At 40.5% G+C, this 19196-nt stretch overlaps 1 protein-coding gene across 7 annotated transcripts in view; it reads left to right on the forward strand.

Annotated features, from left to right (window-relative positions):
* The window catches only part of STAG1 (STAG1 cohesin complex component), a 424583-nt gene that overhangs the window by 354310 nt on the left and 51077 nt on the right, over positions 1–19196 (forward strand). For all 7 annotated transcript variants that reach the window (XM_055295322.2, XM_063611315.1, XM_055295321.2 and 4 more), the window contains one exon: positions 3695–3775. In XM_055295322.2, the coding sequence (XP_055151297.1) occupies positions 3695–3775 (81 nt within the window). The remainder of the gene's footprint in view (positions 1–3694; positions 3776–19196) is intronic.

The following is a 19196-nucleotide window of genomic DNA, read 5'->3' on the forward strand; positions in this document are numbered from 1 at the left end:
CCACTGTGCCTGGCCTGAAACCTGAAAATTTTAAAGTAAAATCAGCTAGGCCGGGCACAGTGGCTCACACCTGTAATCCCAACACTGGGAGGCTGAGGTGGACAGATCATGAGCTCAGGAGTTCGAGACCAGCCTGGCCAACATAGTGAAACCCCATCTCTACTGAAAATACAAAAATTAGCCAGGTGTGGTGGCATGCACCTGTAGTCCCAGCTACTCAGGTGGCTGAGGCGAGAGAATCACTTGAACCCGGGAGGAGGAGGTTGCAGTGAGCCAAGACCACACCATTGCACTCCAGCCTGGGTGACAGAGTGAGACTCCGTCTCAAAAAAAAAAAAAAAAAAATTAAAAAAATAAAATCAGCTCTAACTCAACTAGTTCCTGCAGCATTCTACTTATTGATTTCCCTTTTAACTTACTATCTACATATGCTTACCTTTATGGTTTGTAGTTTATCAAGTGGGGAAGATAATAGTGACACAAGATAAATTTACTGATTAAATAATGGAATATTGGCCGGGCGCGGTGGCTCACACCTGTAATCCCAGCACTTTGGGAGGTCCAGGCGGGTGGATCACCTGAGGTCAGGAGTTAGAGACCAGCCTGACCAGCATGGTGAACGCTGTCTCTACTAAAAATACAAAAATTAGCCAGGCGTGGTGGCACGTGCCTGTAATCCCAGCTGCTCAGGATGGTGAGGCAGGAGAACCGCTTAACCCACCACTGCACTTTAGCCTGGGTGACAGAGCAAGACTTGATCTCAAAAAATAAAAATAAAGGAATATTAATATTAGGTATGCTTTATTGCAAAAAGATACATCATTTATTCAAAAAATGTAGTAAACATTTTGTGTGCAAAAATGCAGTAAAAGACCTACCCAAGGCCCGGGAGACAGTGCAATACTCCATCTCAAAAAAAAACTGAAAAGGTGCTCATGCTCATTGTATTTAGAGAAATGTAAATTAAAACCACTACCCATAATGTAATAGAATTTCCAAACTTAAGCAATCTGACATCAAGTGTTGGTAGAAATGTGAAGACACAGCAACTGTCAATGACTAGTAGATACAAAGACTTTGGATAACAGTTTCAGAATATCTAATAACATTATACATACACATACTGTATGATCCAGAAGTCCTATTCTTAGAGCATCAGGAATAGGATTTTGTCTCTATTTTCCAGAGAGACAAATATCAGAATTCAGGAAAGTAAAATTGATTAAAGATTACAACGTAAAAGAGAACTCCAATTTGGATAGGTTTTTTACTACATTTTTGTTTGAATACTTGATGTATCTTACTGCAATAAAGCATACCTAATAATATTGATATTCTCAAAATGTGGTCTGGGAACCCATGGGGGGTTTCCAGGAGAGGTCCATGAAGTCAAAACTATTTTTACAATAAGATCAAGGTGTTATTTCCTTTTTACACTCTCATTCTCTTGCAAGTGTACAGGTAGAGTGTATTCATGTCATAGCAAGGAATATTCATGTTATCTACAGAGGTTATTAAACTATACCTTCTTTTCCCAAACTACTTTGTGAGACTGGATTTTTTTCATATACTTCAATGAAAACAGTATGTTGTAACAGAATGCAAAGCAGATAGGAAAATTCAGTTGTTTTCTATTAAGACAGACATTAAAGAGATTTGCAAAAATGTAAAACAGTGCTACTCTTAATAAATGTTCTTTCCTTTAGAAAATTTATTTTGAGGCCGGGCACGGTGGCTCACACCCGTAATCTCAACCCTTTGGGAGGCTGAGGTGGGTGGATCACAAGGTCAACAGTTCGAGACCAGCCTGGCCGACATGGTGAAGCCCTGTCTCTACTAAAAATACAAAAATTAGCCAGGCGTGGTGGCAGGTGCCTGTAATCCTAGCTACTCGAGAAGCTGAGCCAGGAGAATCGCTTGAACCCGGGAGGCGGAGGTTGCAGTGAGCTGAGACGGTGCTGTTGCACTTCAGCCTGAGCAACAAAGCAAGACTTTGTCTCAAAAAAAAAAAAAAAAAGAAAATTTATTTTGGGGCTGGGCGTGGTGGCTCACACCTGTGGTCCTAGCACTTTGGGAGGCAGAGGTGGGCAGATTGCCTGATCTCAGAAGTTCGAGACCAGCCTGGGCAACATGGCAAAACCCCGTCTCTACTAAAATACAAAAAAATTAGTCAGGTGTGCGCCTGTAGTCCCAGCTACTCAGGAGGCTGAGGTAGAGAATTGTTTGAGCCCAGAAGGTGGAGTTTGCAGTAAGCCAAAATCACACCACTGTACTCCAGCCTGGGCGACAGAGCAAGACTCTGTCTCAACAAAAAAAGAAAATTTATTGATAATTGGTTACCGTGGCTCAGACCTGTAATCCTAGCAGTATGGGACACCAAGGCGGGTGGATTGCTTAAGTCCAGGAGTTTGAGACCAGCCTGCGCATCATGGCGAAACCCCACCTCTACTCAAAATACAAAAACCAGATGTGGTGGTGCATACCTGTAGTCCCAGCCATTTGGGAGGCTGAGGTGGGAGGACCACCTGAGCCAGGGAGGCCGAGGCCACAGTGAGCCATGATCACACCACTGCACTCCAGCCTGAGTGACAATGTGAGACCCTGTCTCAAAAAAAAAAAAAAGTTTCTTTCTTTTCAGAAAGTTTTATTTGTTATGTAATAAATTTTTAAGTGAATTAATAAGTATTTTATAAACATTTCTTAGTTTTAGTTTCTAATATGATAGTATTGAGAGATATAACCCACATAAGGAAAAACTCTTTGGGACTCTTAGTAACTTTTAAGAGTATGAAGAGATGCTGAGAACTAAAAACTCTGAAAACCTCTGTCCTAGAAAAAATGCATGCAGAGTGCACCAAGAGACATATATAAGCATGTTCATCGCAACATGATCCATAATGGCCTAAAACTCAAAGCAGTGTAAAAGTTTATCAATGATAGATGAATAGGGAGTATTCTAAATATTACACAGAACTAAAAACTAATGAACTTTAGATACATGCAACATCAATAAATCTGAAACATAAATGTTAAATGAAAAAAGTCAGACTCAAAGTAATACATACTGTATGATTACATTTATGTATTGTTCAATGATATGCATAAAAAACTAGGAATGCAGACTTAGGTAATTAAAATATACCAATTCCCAAATAATCCATAATAACTGTTGCCCTTGGGAGAAGAAAGATAATTATATTGGGAGGAGATTCTGGCAATGTTTTATTTCTTGATGTGGGTGGTGGTTACACAGATATTTTTGCTTTATATTCATTAAGCTTTATACTCATAAATGTATTTTTGATATGACTATTTTCACATTAAAATACTTTAAAACAAGTAGAAATTTTCTTATGTGGGTAAATATTTTAGATTCAGTTATTTCAACTATAAAATTTGGATAAAAATAATTTAATCAGTCTCCTTTTAAAAATTTGACTAAGTAAAATATTCATGACACTACATTTTTGTTTAAACATAGTGCTATTTCAATCTGTATTTATTCCCATATGTTGTGTCTTTATTCTCTTTTTAACCAAGTATTTTATACATTCTCATTAATTATACAAAAATTTGGACTTGAAGCTATACTATAAAATAATAACTGTGATAAATATTATCTTAGCACGGTGCAAACAGATGATCTCATTTTTTTGAATTTTTCATTAAAAAAATTTTTTTTCATTTGATACAGATAGTCGTGCAAGCACTGCAGTGTTCCCATTATTCGATTCTTTGGCAGTTGGTGAAAATTACTGATGGTTCTCCTTCCAAAGTAAGTAAGAGTTTCTGTAGGCAGAAGGGTTATTACTGAAATAATAACCTTGCTTAACTATTTAATAATTTACTATTAGTTATTGTATAATATAAATTATTGTAATATTTAATAAAATATATGATTATTACCAGTTCTTGGTTTATCTTATGAGTAAGTATACATTTACCTCTTTGGGAAGAGCCAAAATCTTCAAGCAAAAGACACATAGTTATGTGTGTGTATATATATGTACACACACACACACACACACACACAGATTAAAACTTCTTATATAAAATCACTGTGATAGACACAAGAGCTCTGATAGGTAACATGCTATTAAAAAGAATAACAGGCTGAGCACGGTGGCTTACGCCTATAATCCCAGCACTTTGGGAGGCCGAGGCAGGCAGATCACTTGAGGTCAGCAGTTCAAGACCAGCCTGGCCAATATGGTGAAACTCCGTCTCTACTAAGAATACAAAAATTAGCCGGGCATGGTGGTGCACACCTGTAGTCCCAGCTACTCGGGAGGCTGAAGCAGGAGAATCACTTGAGCCCGAGAGGTAGAGGTTGCAGGGAGCTCAGATCACACCACTGCTCTCCAGCCTGAGCGACCGAGTGAGACTCTGTCTGGAAAAAAAAAAAAAAAAAAAATTAGCCGGGTGTGGTGTTGGGCGCCTATGATCCCAGCTACTGAGGAGGCTGAGGCAGGAGAATCACTTGAACCCAGGAGGTAGAGGTTGCAGTGAGCCAAGATCGTGCCATTGTACTGCAGCCTGGGCAACAAGAGCAAAACTCCATCTCAAAAAAAAAAAAAAAAAAAAGAATAACATCATTGAAAGGTAGTAGTATGATACCTAGAGACACAAAGTGAACAACCCTCTTGAAGTTAAAAACAAAATGTTGGGTAAATTTTTTTTTTTGAATTTTAATGTATCCATGACCATGCAAAACAGAAAAATGTGGGCTAGGGATTAAATGAAGGTAAGATCAAGAAAGCCAAAAAGAGCACTGAAGCCTGCTTTACCTTGAGAATGTTTCTAATGTATAGTCCAAGGTCCATCCAGGATAGAATGTCTCATAGGTGGCCATATCTCCCAGATAATTTTGGGATCCTAACGACCTGCTCTTACCACAGGGGTGAACTAGAAATAAACCCACTCCAGTTTCCTTCAGGGGCTCGGGGATTATGAGGAAAAGAGTCTGTCTTAAAATTTGTCATTGATTAAAATGGGGAAAAATAAATCTCCCATGGAAGTTTATAACTTAGCATTTGCATAGGTTTTCTCCTGAATTCATACTATTTTGATAGTAAGAAAAGAAAGAAAAAAGTTGAGATTTTGATTAAGTGTTCTATAAAGGTGGTATCCCCAACCACCTAACAATAAAATCTAAATATCTTCCGAAGGAACTTGCCTTAAAGAATTTTCCACAAGTAAAATCTTAAGCAAAATGAGCTCACAGCAAAAATATCACTCATGAAAACAACCATGAAGAGAATCAGACAAAAAATACTTCACATTGGAATTATCTGACACAAATATAAAATAAATGTTTCAGTTATTTCATGTAATGAGAGGCCTGAACATGACTAAGAAGTAAACATTTGATAAAGAACCAAATAAAGATATTAGTATGTTTGTATATCTCCTCTTAACAAAACAAGCCATTTAACCAGTAAAGATGATTAATGCATTTGCATATAGAACCAACAGCTTGATAAGGAGTGTTATTTCTTCAGAGTAAGAATTTTTTTTTTCCTTTCTGAGTAATAATTTGAGGATCTCTGCATTTAGAAAGTAGTAGGATTTGTACATTCTTTTTAATTAGAAGAATGGTAATATATTGGTTAGCCTCTTGGTTTTTCTCTTTTATTAGTAATTTCAGTCTTGAAAAACAAAAATAACAGTTAACCTTTTATTAGTAACGAAAGCCACTTTAAAACTGTTAACAGCCTGGTGCAGCGGCTCGCGCCTGTAATCCCAGCACTTTGGGAGGCTGAGGCGGGCAGATCACAAGGTCAAGAGTTCGAGACCAGCCTGGCCAATATGGTGAAACCCTGTCTCTACTAAAAATACAAAAATTAGCTGGGTGTGGTAGTGGGTGCCTGTAGTCCCAGCTACTTGGGAGGCTGAGGCAGAAGAATCGCTTGAACCCAGGAGGCAGAGGTTGCAGTGAGCTGAGATCATGCCACTGCACTCCAGCCTGGGTGACAGAGCAAGACTCCGTCTCAAAAAAAAAAAAAAAAAAGAAAATGACCGGGCGCGGTGGCTCACGCCTGTAATCCCAACACTTTGGGAGGCCGAGGTGGGCAGATCACAAGGTCAGGAGATCGAGACCATCCTGGCTAACACAGTGAAACCCTGTCAATACTAAAAATACAAAAAAGTTAGCCGGGCGTGGTGGCAGGCGCCTGTAGTCCCAGCTACTTGGGAGGCTGAGGCAGGAGAATAGCTGGAGCCCAGGAGGTGGAGCTTGAAGTGAGCGGAGAGATCACACGGCTGCACTCCCGCCTGGGCAATAGAGCAAGACTCTGTCTCAAAAAAACAAACAAACAAAAAAAACTGTTACACTGGGCCTGGTGGCTCACGCCTGTAATCCTAGCACTTTGGGAGACCAAGGTGGGCGGATCACCTGAGGTCAGGAATTCCAGACCAGCCTGGCTAACATGGTGAAACCCTGTCTCTACTAAAAATACAAAATTAGCTGGGCATCGTGGCGCACATCTGTAATTCCAGCTACTTGGAGGCTGAAGCACAAGAATCGCTTGAACCTGGGAGGCAGAGGTTGCAGTGAGCCAAGATCTTGCCACTGCATTCCAGCCTGGGGGACAGAGCGAGCCTCTTGTCTTTTTTTTAAATGTTCTTTAATATGGTAAAGTTGAAGGAGATTGAATTTATATATTAAAATTTGATAGGAAGGGTTTAATAATTTTACACAATTGCTTTTATTCTCATCCTTCTGATTGAGTTTTAGATACTTTTTCCCACAGACATCATTTTTGTTGAGTTACTTGCATTTTGGCTAAATATTGATTATTGCATTTAGTAAATTTAGAATATGTTATTCCATAAAAATTCAGCACAATCGATAGTTAATTCCTCCTTGTAAATCTATTAATAATTTAAATTTTGTCTTTTTTTTTTTTTTTTAATTGAGATGGAGTCTCGCTCTGTCACCTAGGCTGGAGTGCAGTGGTGCAATCTTGACTCACTGCAACCTCCACCTCCCGGGTTCCAGCGACTCTTCTGCCTCAGCCTCCCGAGTAGCTGGGATTACAGGCGCATGCCACCATGCCCGGGTTTTTTGTATTTTTAGTAGAGACTGGGTTTTACCATGTTGGCCAGGCTGGTCTCGGACTCCTGACCTCAAGTGATCTGCCCACCTCAGCCTCCCAAAGTGTTGGGATTACAGGTGTGTGCCACTGTGCCCGGCCTAAATTTTGTCTTTTTACAACTATATTCCATAATTGGAATGAGAATCTCTATTCTTCAATCGACTTCTTTGAATATTTTCTATTTTTTAATCTTTTTACAGCAGAATTATTTTGAAATTCCTTGCCTATTTTTGTCTGACACATTCGCCTAATAAAAGATAGTTTTATTTTTGTATTAGTCATGTTACATATTTCATTGGCAATGCATATTTGGTTACCAGAACTGATTTTGTTTTGTTTTGTTTTGTTTTTGAGACAGGGTCTCACCCTGGTTGCCCACTGTCACAGCTCACTGTGGCCTCAACCTCCTGGCCTCCCACCTCAGCCCCTGAAGTAGCTGGGACTACAAGTGTGTGCCACCATGCCTGGCTACATTTTTTTTTTTTTTTTTTTTTTTTTTTTTTTTTTTTGAGACAGAGTCTCGCTAGAGTGCAGTGGCGTGATCTTGGTTCACTGCAGTCTCTGCTTCCCAGGTTCAAGCGATTCTTCTGCCTCAGCATCCCAAGTAGCTGGGGTTACTGGTGCCTACCACCATGCCTGGCTAATTTTTGTATGTTTAGTAGAGACGGGGTTTCACCATGTTGGCCAGGCTGGTCTCGAACTCCCGACCTCAGGTGATCTGCCTGTCTTCGCCTCCCAAATTGCTGAGATTACAGGTGTGAGCCACCACACCTGGCCACGCCTGGCTAGTTTTTTGTATTTTTTGTAGAGACGGGGTTTCACCGTATTACCCAGGCTAGTCTCAAACTCTAGACTCAAGCAGTCCACCCACCTTAGCCTCCCAAAGTGCTGGGATTACAGGTGTGACCCACTGATTTTCTTTATGCCAGAAAGAATGCTGCAGCATCTTTTATGTGCTCTATTCAGTTGATTACCATTTATAGTTTTGTGTGCATTTACAGCGTATGTGGAATTTTTCTTACTTAGGTATTTGTCTCTCAAGTTATTTCTTCTCATTTTGAAGTTGTTGGTAGTTTCTTTAAAAGTCCAACGTATATTCAGTAGTCATCGTACATCAGTTCTGTCTATAATTTTAAAATGGTTCTCTAAGTGATAATCTTCAAAAGCATGAATTTTTAAGACACATGCAAACTTTTAAAATTCATGTTTCGGCTGGGTACAGTGGCTCATGCCTGTAATTCCAGCCCTTTGGGAAGCCAGGGCAGGCGGATCACGAGGTCAAGAGATAGAGATTATCCTAACCAACATGGTGAAACCCCCCGTCTCTACTAAAAATACAAAAATTTGCTGGGCATGGTGGCATGGGCATGTCCCTGTAGTCCCAGCTACTCGGGAGGCTGAGGCAGGAGAATCGATTGAACCTGGGAGGCGGAGGTTGCAGTAAGCCAAGATTGCACCACTGCACTCCAGCCTGGCAACAGAGCGAGACTCCGTCTCAAAAAAAAAGAAAAATCCATGTTTCAGGCTGGACACAGTAATTCATGCCTGTAATCCTAGCACTTTGGGAGGCCAAGGTGGGCAGATCACTTGAGGTCAGGAGTTGGAGACCAGCCTGACCAACATGGTGAAACCCTGTCTCTACTAAAAATATAAAAATTAGCCAAGTATAGTGACGCATGCCTGTAGTCCTAGCTACTCGGGAGGCTGAGGCAGGAGAATCGCCTGAACCCACAGGAGGTGGAGATTGCAGTGACCTAAGATTACGCCAGTGCACTCCAGCCTAAGCAACAGAGTGAGACTCTGTCTCAAAAAAAAAAAAAAAGAAAAGAAAAAAAAGAAAAAAAAAATGAAGCGTAGGAGGGGACTTTGTTGTTGTGATTACCTTATTGTTTTACATTTTGTTTGTTCATTTGTTTGTTTTGAGACAGAATCTTGCTCTGTTACCCAGGCTGGAGCTCAGTGGCATGATCTCAGCTCACTGCAAGCTCCATCTCCCAGGTTCAAAGGATTCTCCTGCCTCAGCCTCTCCTGAGTAGCTGGGATTACAGTCACCCACCACCATGTCCGGCTAATTTTTGTATTTTTACAAAAGTTGGCTCAGTTTGTAATGCCAGGACTAACAGTATATGGAGGACTTCTGTGATAATGCACCTAAAACTCTATCCATTTTTTCCCCTTAATTTTTTTCCTGAAGTTTAAATGTAATATGGTAGATACTGGGATATTTATATATGTTAAATGTATTTAATATTTGTAATGTTGGTCACTTAGAAGCAAGCTGAAAGTTTGTTACACAAAGTAATTTTATTTTGTTGAGAAAATGTTAAAATGAAATGGGTCATTTAGATAGTGAAGGAGCAAGCCAGCCAACCATTATTTGTTTTTCTTTCTGTAATCGTTGATACAGTTATAGAAACATTTAAATCTCTCAAGAGGTCACATATTTTTATTAATAAAATATGCTTATTTTTTATTACAAAATACAAGGTAGAGTTGTTCTCATAAATTTGAGCTCTCCTACTTGAGCATATGCTCATTATAAGAGAAGAAATACAAAAATAGTAATATAAACAAAATAAAACTGACTGTTACCACTTGTAGATAACCACTGTTAATATTTTGGTGTATTTTCTTTTTCTTTTTCTTTTTTTTTTTTTTTTTTTTTTGAGACGGAGTCTGGCTCTGTCACCCAGGGTGGAGTGCAGTTGCACAATCTCGGCTCACTGCAACCTCCACCTCCCAGGTTGAAGCGATTGTCCTGCCTCAGCCTCCCCAGTAGCTGGGACTACAGGCTCATGCCACCACGCTTGGCTGATTTTTTGTATTTTTAGCAGAGACGGGGTTTCACCATGTTAGCCAGGATGGTCTCGATCTCCTGACCTTGTGATCCACCTGCCTCAGCCTCCCGAAGTGCTGGGATTACAGGCATGAGCCACTGCGCCCAGCCTGATGTATTTTCTTTAGTACTTTTTCTTTAATATATTTGTAATTTTATTGAGATTACAATGTACTTTCAATTTTTATCTTCTCTTCAGTTAACACATTTTCTTCAGTTATTAAGAAGTTTGTAGAAAATATTTTTAATATATGCATAATCTATTGTGTAGCTATACCGTAATTTTTTTTACCTCTCTCTGCTGTTAGATATTTGAGTTTAAATATTTTTACTAATAAAATTAATGCTGTGATGATGGGCATTCTGGTGCAAAAAGCTTGTTCTATGTTTTTCATTGTTTCATCTTGTATTATACTCTTAGAAATGGAATTCCTAGGTCAGTGATTGTATATACTTTTAAGGTTCTTGATGCATACTGCCAAATTGCTTTTTAAAGAGTACTTTTCTAAAAATTTTTTTCTTTTCTATTGTCATAAACACTCAGGAGATTATGAATGGTAGTTATAATTGAAGTTTAAATTCAAGTTATAATTTAACTTAACAGTAAACACTATTAAATGAAGTTTATGAGAAGACTATATCAAGAAGAAGCTTCGATCGTTATTTGAAATGGAAGTGCACTGGGTTTCACCAATAGGTTTTCCTCTGTTCCCGTAATTCCCAGAGTTGGAAGCTCTGGGGCAATCTTACAGGTCATGCTAAGTGTACTTTGCTCCAGTGCCCCCTAGTGCTGGTCCTGTAGAAGTAACCTTCATTTTTTCTTCGTGGCAGAAAACATCCTTCTTCCTTCAGCTCCTTCTGGACATATACAAAGACATTTAAAGAGCCAGGCAAATAAGAGTTAGGGCTAAAATGGGCCGGGCATGGTGGCTTATGCCTGTAATCCCAGCACTTTGGGAGGCCGAGGCGGGCAGATCACGAGGTCAAGAGATCAAGACCATCCTGGCCAACATGGTGAAACCCTGTCTCTACTAAAAATACAAAAGTTAGCTGGGCATGGTGGCACGCACCTGTAGTCCCAGCTACTTGGGAGGCTGAGGCAGGAGAATCTCTTGAACCCAGGAGGCGGAGGTTGCAGTGAGCCGAGATTATGCCATTGCAGTCCAGCTTGGCGACAGAGTGAGACTGTGTCTCAAAAAAAAAAAAAAAGGGGTGGGGGGGGCGCTAAAATAATGCCCTATTACTTTCTTTGGCCTGTGGATCTAGAATTTATCTTTATTTTTTTCTCTCCTGGGAGGAGCTGTCCTGCTTTCTATAGTCTTATATTTGTGCTACTCTCTCTGTCTTACCCTGCATGTTTCTATTCTAGACTACAGTAGGGAGGGCCTGGGCCAAACATCCCTACCTCTGGACCCTCACCCTGTTTCAAATCCTTTATGTCAAAGAAAGTCAGTATACCCTAGGTAGCTACAAGTCCAATTATTATTGAGGTATTTAGCTGTACAATTTGTCCTTCCATCACTGTCTTGACTAAAGGTTCTCCTCTGAAAATTCCAACTTGTTGACCTCCAAACAGACTGGAGAAAAGAGCAGTAAGGGTGAAGGTGGGGCTGATAGTGGCCAAGCCCCATGAGAAGACATGTTTAACCTTGCTATCCTTCCCACAAACATGCATTCCTACAAATGTGTTAGAAATAGGCTCGGATGTGTAAAAATCTACAGGCTGCTTTCTGTAGCTCTTTCTTTCCTCTTCCCTACCCATTCCTTCAGAATAGCAGTGAGCAAGAGATAGCTCATTAGAGTCCTGGCCCGGAATTCCTGTAATAACAAAATACAGATAGCAACTCCCTATCTGCAGAGTTAACTGCTTTGAGAGGAAGGGAGTGGGGCCAAGCGTGAGAAATAATAGTGATCCTTGTAGGAAAAAATTTTTAGTCTCATGTAACCATTTTATTTCACTTCTTTTCTTAGAGAATCTTTTCCCCCACCTTTTATTTATTGGAAATTCTGTTCCATTAGTTATTTCTAAGCCTTTCCTTTCGGTCATTCCGTGACTCCAGAGTTGTTCTTTAATACATGTGTTCCTGTTAATATTACATCCAATCATAAGCACCTGATTGGCTGGTCTAGAAAAGTTAGAGGAGAAAGATACAGGTCTTGTTTAATATCCATTTCATGTTCAGCTCTGAGAATATTCATTTAAAAGAATCTGGAATGTAAAAGTAGGTGTCTATTCATACCAAATTCAGAACTTCTCCAAAATTATATTCAACCCAATATTTTAAAATTCTCTGAAAACCAGAAATAAATATCTTCAATTCAGAAAACAACTTACAAGTCATGGTTTCAGCATTCCATTAAGAGTACCATGTTGTGTTTGCAGCCCTATTCCTGAGCCTCTAGGTATACAGGCTTGCTTGCTGGTCGAGAATTCCGTCTTTAAAAATAGCATAAGGGGCCGGGTGCGGTGACTCACATCTGTAATCCCAGCAATTTGGGTGGCTGAGGTGGGCAGATCACAAAGTCAGGAGTTCAAGACCAGCCTGGCCAATATGGTGAAACCTCATCTCTACCAAAAATAGAAAAAATTAGCCAGGTGTGGTGGTGGGCACCTGTAGTCCCAGCTACTCGGGAGGCTGAGGCAGAAGAATTGCTGGAACCCAGGAGGCGGAGGTTGCAGTGAGCCAAGATCATGCCACCGCACTCCGGCCTGGGCGACAGAGTGAGACTGCATCTCAAAAAAGAAGAAAAAAATAGCATAAGGCCAGGTGCAGTGGCTAACACCTGTAATCCCAGCACTTTGGGGGGCCAACACGGGCGGATCACCTGAGGTCAGGAGTTTGAGACCAGCCTGGCCAACATGGTAAAACCCCATCTCTACTAAAAATACAAAAATTAACCAGGTGTGGTGGCACACGCCTGTAATCCCAGCTACTCGGAAGGCCGAGGCAGGAGAATTTCTGGAACCCAGGAGGTGGAGGCTGCAGTGAACTGAGATGGCACCACTGCACTCCAGCCTGGGCGACAAAGCAAGAATCCATCTCAAAAAAGAATAATGATAAAAATAAATCCAGCCTGACCAATATGGTGAAACCCCGTCTCTACTAAAAATACAAAAAAATTAGCCAAATGTGGTAGTGTGCGCCTGTAGTCCCAGCTACTCAGGAGGCTGAGACAGGAGAATTGTTTGAACTGGGAGGTGGAGATCACGCTACTGCACTCCACCCTGGGTGACAGAGTGAGACTCAGTCTCAAAAAAAATTAAATAAACAAATAAATAAAGCATAAGGCCTTCTCAGCCTCACTAACCTGTCCCCAGTGAATGCTGTTTTTACTTATTAAGAGACAGTAGCCTAGTTTACAAACATCCAAACTTCTTATGACATTTAATACTTCATGATCTAAGTAACAAGGCAGGACCAAGATGATTAATTCTAAATAACAAGTATTACAATGTAAAAATATGTTTTCACTAAGCTTATCAGAAGCCTAAACCAATATTAAGACTATTTAGACATTTTGGGAGAATGAGGCAGGAGGATTGGTTGAGGCCAGGAGTTCAAGACCAACTTGGCCAAAATAGTGAGATCCCATCTCTATTTTTTAAAGTTATATATAAAAAAAAGAATATTTAGACAAAACGTAGCACTTTCTAGTACAGAGATTTGAGATTTCCTCCACCAAAATTAATGATAAAAGAAGTTTCCTTTCCTGTCAGGTTATTTGAGTAAAAAAGAAATAGGTATCTTATCCTGCTTAATATCCCCTAAGTGGTACAGTAATGCATTTTCCTTTCTACAGTAGGTTTTTCATTAAAAATTGTTTTTCCTAATAAGTAACAGTTACTAGTTGTTTGTTAAATGACTTCTTGTTGCTTACACAATTTATCTGTATAAGTAGCTCCCTGCCGGGTGCGGTGGCTGATGCCTGTAATTTCAGCACTTTGGGAGGCCGAGGTGGGCGGATCTGGAGGCCAGGAGTTCGAGATGAGCCTGACCAACATGGTGAAACCCTGTCTCCACTAAAAATATAAAAATTAGCTGGGCGTGGTGGTGCATGCCTGTAATCCCAGCTACTCAGGAGGCTGAGGCAGGAGAATCGCTTGAACCCAGGAGGCGGAGGTTGCAGTGAGCCAAGATCGCACCACTGCACTCCAGCCTGGGCAACAGAGCAAGACTCCGTCTCAAAAAAAAAAAAAAAAAAAAAAAAAGCAGCTCCCAGTTCTTCTGTTTCCAGCATTTTTTGTGTGTGTTGGAACATGGTCTTTGGAGTTAAAATTGAGTTCGAATTTTTACTCCACTTCTTACCACCTGTGGCAAGATAAGCAAGGTACTTCACCTTGAGCTTCACTTTCCTGGTATATAAAATGAGAATGATACTGCTGGATAGGTTTGTTGAGAAGATTAAGTTGAAAGAAGTGTTTGAATTAATAGTAAATGTTATTTTGTTGACATTAAATCGCAGTCCTTTTTTTTTTTTTTAATTTTTTTTGCATACAAAAACAATAAACATTTTCTAAAAATACAAACAAAAAGATGCATATCAAACATATTAGGAAGGTTGCACATGGGAAGTCGGGGAATAGAAATGGGGGGTGGGAGTTAAGATAAATGAGAGAGGGACTTTATATGGATCAGTGATAATAACTCACAAATCGCAGTCCTAATCTTTGCTTTTGTAGTCTTCTCCCCTGCCCAAACCAAAATGAACTATTGAACTATTGCCTGAGGCTATGGGCATACATAAACATACTTGATGGGTAGTGTAGGTTTGGGATACAGCGTGATAGATTTAGTCCTCCATCTGAATTTTTGGGATAATTTGGGAATTCAAGTCTCACTTTGGTCCTAACAGTCACTGCTTTTCCCCTGTTCCTCTGACTCCTTCTTTAGCTTCCTTCATCTTTGTATACTACAGGAAAGAAATCAGAAGATGTTTTGGAACTACAGTAGGCAGCTTAAGGGTTCCTGGATCATAAGTGGATTAGCCTTTGAGGCAATGGCAGGAGTCAGCAGGTGGGGATTCAGATCGCCAAGAGCAGCAACAACACTGAAAACTAGGTATTACATTTGGGGTTTAAATATCCAATAGCCGTTTTATTGTATATTCACAAAAGTTGCACACTCTCCCCCTATCCCACTGAAGAAAGTTGCCAGTAGCAATTACTCTTACAAGAAAACAATCTCAGAAATAGAGCATAGTGTTTCCCCTTCTACAGTGGTGGGGCCTTTTGTGTCTTGTTCTTTTTGTCACTTGTTCCGAGTGAATGAATTTAGTTCTGTTTTATATATCGTATGGATAATAACTTACTTCAGGTGAAAAGTAATTTAATGAGCCTTGTTATATATTAGTCACTGTGGTAGGTACAAAGAAACATAATACAGTTTGTCTCCAAAGATCTTTATAGCTCAGAACAGGCTCAGCAAACTTCAGACCATGGGCCAAATCTGACCTGATGTGTTTTTGTAAATGATGTTTTATTGGAACACAACCATGCTCATTGATTTATGTACTATCTAGGACTACTTTCATGCTACACTGACAGTTAAGTAGTTGGATCCAGAACATATGGACTGCAAAGCCTAAAATATTTACTATCTGATCCTTAACACAAAAAGTTTGCCAACCAGTGGCCTAATAAGTTAACTTCTTGGCCTTGTTTACCAAACTTTGTCAGTTAGAAAAACATATTTGCCTATTCTGGGTAAGCAGAAGTTTAGTTTTGTGCTTCCTTGTCATCATGAAAATTGATCACTAAATTTTTAGCAGGCTTTATTTTTGTATTCTGAGAATTTTTATCTGGTCTAGGTCCTTGTTTTGCTACCTTACTGTTTATTTCTGCCCATTCCAAAAATCTGTATTTGTCAGATAATGTTGAGCTAAAGTTTTATGTGTTTACTAATTAGTTTTTCCATGGCTTCATTTTCTGACTGTGATTATGTTAACAGTATTTCATAGCTATGGATGAAAACTCAACTAAATTTGGTCCTCCACTAGCCACGTAAAATTTTGGAACAAAGCCTGGGCAACATGGTGGTACCTGGTCTCTACAAAAAAATACAAAAAAAAAAAAAAATTAGGTAGGTGTAGTGGTGTGTGCCTGTAGTGCTGGCTACTATTGTGGAAGAAAATTAAAAGGAATCACACATTTAAAATCTATATACTTCTGTTTTTGTGTATATAGGAATTAAACTCCCTTGCCTTTCCTCACTGACTGTAATCATATAGTTTGCTGTTATGGGTCAGTCTACATTTAAAGATCTTTTTTCTTCCTAAGATGTCAGATTTGAGCCTTTGTGCCTTTAGGAAAGCTTCTTTCTAATATAGCTTATATGATAAATTCACCATCTTAATTGTGCCTTCCATATTTGGGGTTCTTCATTGTTGATGACAATGAAGTCTTGTCTTGCTGACAAGACTGTATTTTATTTTATTTTATTTTTATTTATTTATTTTTGAGACAGAGTCTCACTCTGTCGCCCAGGCTGGAGTGCAGTGGCGCGATCTCGGCTCACCACAACCTCCGCCTCCCGGGTTCAAGCAATTCTCCTGCCTCAGCCTCCTGAGTAGCTGGGATTACAGGCATGTACCACCACACCCAGCTAATTTTTTTTGTATTTTTAGTAGAGATGGTGTTTTACCATATTGGCCAGGCTGGTCTCGAACTCCTGACCTTGTGATCCGCCTGCCTCGGCCTGCCAAAGTGCTGGGATTACAGGCATGAGCCTCTGCGCCCAGCCAAGACTGTATTTTAAAAACGTCAACTTAATTTGTTGAAAGAGGTTTCTCTTCTTGGCCAAGCATGGTGGCTAATGCCCGTAAGCCCAGCACTTTGAGAGGCTAAGGCAGGAGGATTGTTTGAGCCCAGGAGTTCAAAGTCAGCCTGAGCAACATATCAAGACCTTGTCTCTACAAAAAATATAAAATTAGCCCAGGTGTGGTAGCACACATCTGTATTCCCAGCCGCTTGGGAGGCTGAGACAAGAGGATCACTTGAGCCCAGGAGGTCAAGGCCACACTGAGCTATGATTGTACCACCGCACTCCAGCCTGGGAGGCATAGTGAGACTCTGTCTCTTTAAGAGGTTTCTCCTCTTATCTTGGTTAATAGATCACTGATAAACTGAAACTATTTTAGCCCTTTTATATATGGGTATATGTAGGTTTCAGTCTTCTAATTCTCGGTTTCACTAGACCTACCACGAAGCAAAAACCTTAGCCAATCTAATAAAGCTACTTGCAAAATTGATGCAAAATATAACCACGATACCATGATTTACATCTCAGTGTGATCTTACTACTTTAGCCGTCTGAATTCCTTTCCGCAGCTACTCTAGGAAAAAGTTGGTTTTCTGTAGAGACAGGGTCTCACTCTGTTGCTCAGGCCAGAGTGCAGGGGCACAGTCATGGTTCACTGCAGCCTCAATCTCCTAGGCTCAAGAGATCCTCCCGCCTCAGCCTCCTGAGTAGCTGGGACTATAGGTGCATGTCACCACACCTGGCTGATATATTGTAAAGACAGGTCTTGTTTTGTTGCCCAGGCTGTTCTTGAACTCCTGGCCTCAAGCGCTCCTCCTGCCTCCCCCTCCCAAAGTACTGGGATCATAGGTGTGAATTGCCCCACCCAGCCAGAAAGAGTGCTTTTGATGCTGTGCTGCTTTCTAAAAATAAGATAAAATATTGGTTTCATTTAGGAAAAAGAAATTTGAAAGGAAGCATCAATATAAGGACATTTTATATGAACTAAGAGAAGTGAGATAAAATAGCATAGATTACTCTTCTGTATTCACCCATTAACTTCAGTTCCCACTCCTATAATCCAGGTAATCTGACTAGAAAGGGGATTTGTGGAAGTAAAATTCCATTGTATTCTAGTTTCTTAAAATGACAGTCTGTATAATCAGCATATCTTGTTCTTGTATTATTCTTTTTCAATGTCTAGTGAGTTAACTGGCCTTTTTGTTTATATATAAATATATTTGAGTAATTCAACTTTCAAATTTCTTACTTTTTTTTTTTTTCTTGAAATGGAGTCTCACTCTGTTGCCCAGGCTGGAGTGCAGTGGAGTAATCTCAGCTCACTGCAGCCTCTGCCTTGCAGGCTCAAGTGATCCTTCTGCCTTAGCCTCCAGAGTATGGGACTAAAGGCATGTGCCACCACGTCTGTCTAATTTTTTGTATTTTTGGTAGAGATGGGGTTTCACCTGTTTGGCCAGGCTGGTATCAAACTCTTGACCTCAAGTGGTCCACCCGCCTTGGTCTCCCAAAGTGCTAAGATTACAGGTGTGAGCCACCACGCCTGGCCTCAAATTTCTTTTTTTTCTTTTTTCTTTTTGAGACGGAGTCTTGCTCTGTTGCCCAGGCTGGAGTGCAATGGTGCAATCTTTGCTCACTGCAACCTACGCCTCCAAGGTTCAAGCAGTTCTCCTGTCTCAGCCTCCGGAGTAGCTAGGACTACAGACATGTGCCACCACCCCCGGCAGTTTTTGTATTTTTAGTAGAGACAGGGTTTTGCCATGTTGGCCAGGCTGGTCATGAACTCCTGACCTCAGGTGATCCACTCACCTCAGCCTCCCAAAGTGCTGAGATTACAGGCGTGAGCTACCACACCCAGCCAAATTTCTTACTTTCATAATGCTGCCTGTCTCTGCAAGTTGCCACATATTAATTTTATCATATTGAAGAGTCATTATAGCATACTTGTTAAGACCACAGTCTGGAGGCAGACTGCTTTTGTTATTTCACTTTGCTACTTAATGGCTGTGTGTCTTTGGGCCTGTTGCTTAACATCTCTGTGCCTGTTTCTTTTTTTTTTTTTTTTTTGAGATGGAGTCTTGCACTGTTGCCCAGGCTGGAGTACAGTGGCGCGATCTCAGCTCACTGCAAGTTCTGCCTCCTGGGTTCATGCCATTCTCTTGCCTCAGCCTCCCGAGTAGCTGGGACTACAGGCGCCTGCCACCACGCCCAGCTAATTTTTTGTACTTTTAGTAGAGACGGGTTTTCACCGTGTTAGCCAGGATGGTCTCGATCTCCTGACCTCGTGATCCGCCCACCTCGGCCTCCCAAAGTGCTGGGATTACAGGCGTAAGCCACCGTGCCCGGCCGTGCCTGTTTCTTTATACGTAAAGTGGGGGGTGATAATACCAATACCTATCACAGTTGTAAGGATCAGTTGTTAATCTGTGAAAAATTTAGATTAGTGCCTGGCAAGTAGCAAGTGTGGATAAATGTTAACTTTTATTATTACTGCATTCTGGCCCAGAT

This window comes from Symphalangus syndactylus, chromosome 10 (genome assembly GCF_028878055.3).
Source record: "Symphalangus syndactylus isolate Jambi chromosome 10, NHGRI_mSymSyn1-v2.1_pri, whole genome shotgun sequence".
Lineage (NCBI taxonomy): Eukaryota > Metazoa > Chordata > Mammalia > Primates > Hylobatidae > Symphalangus > Symphalangus syndactylus.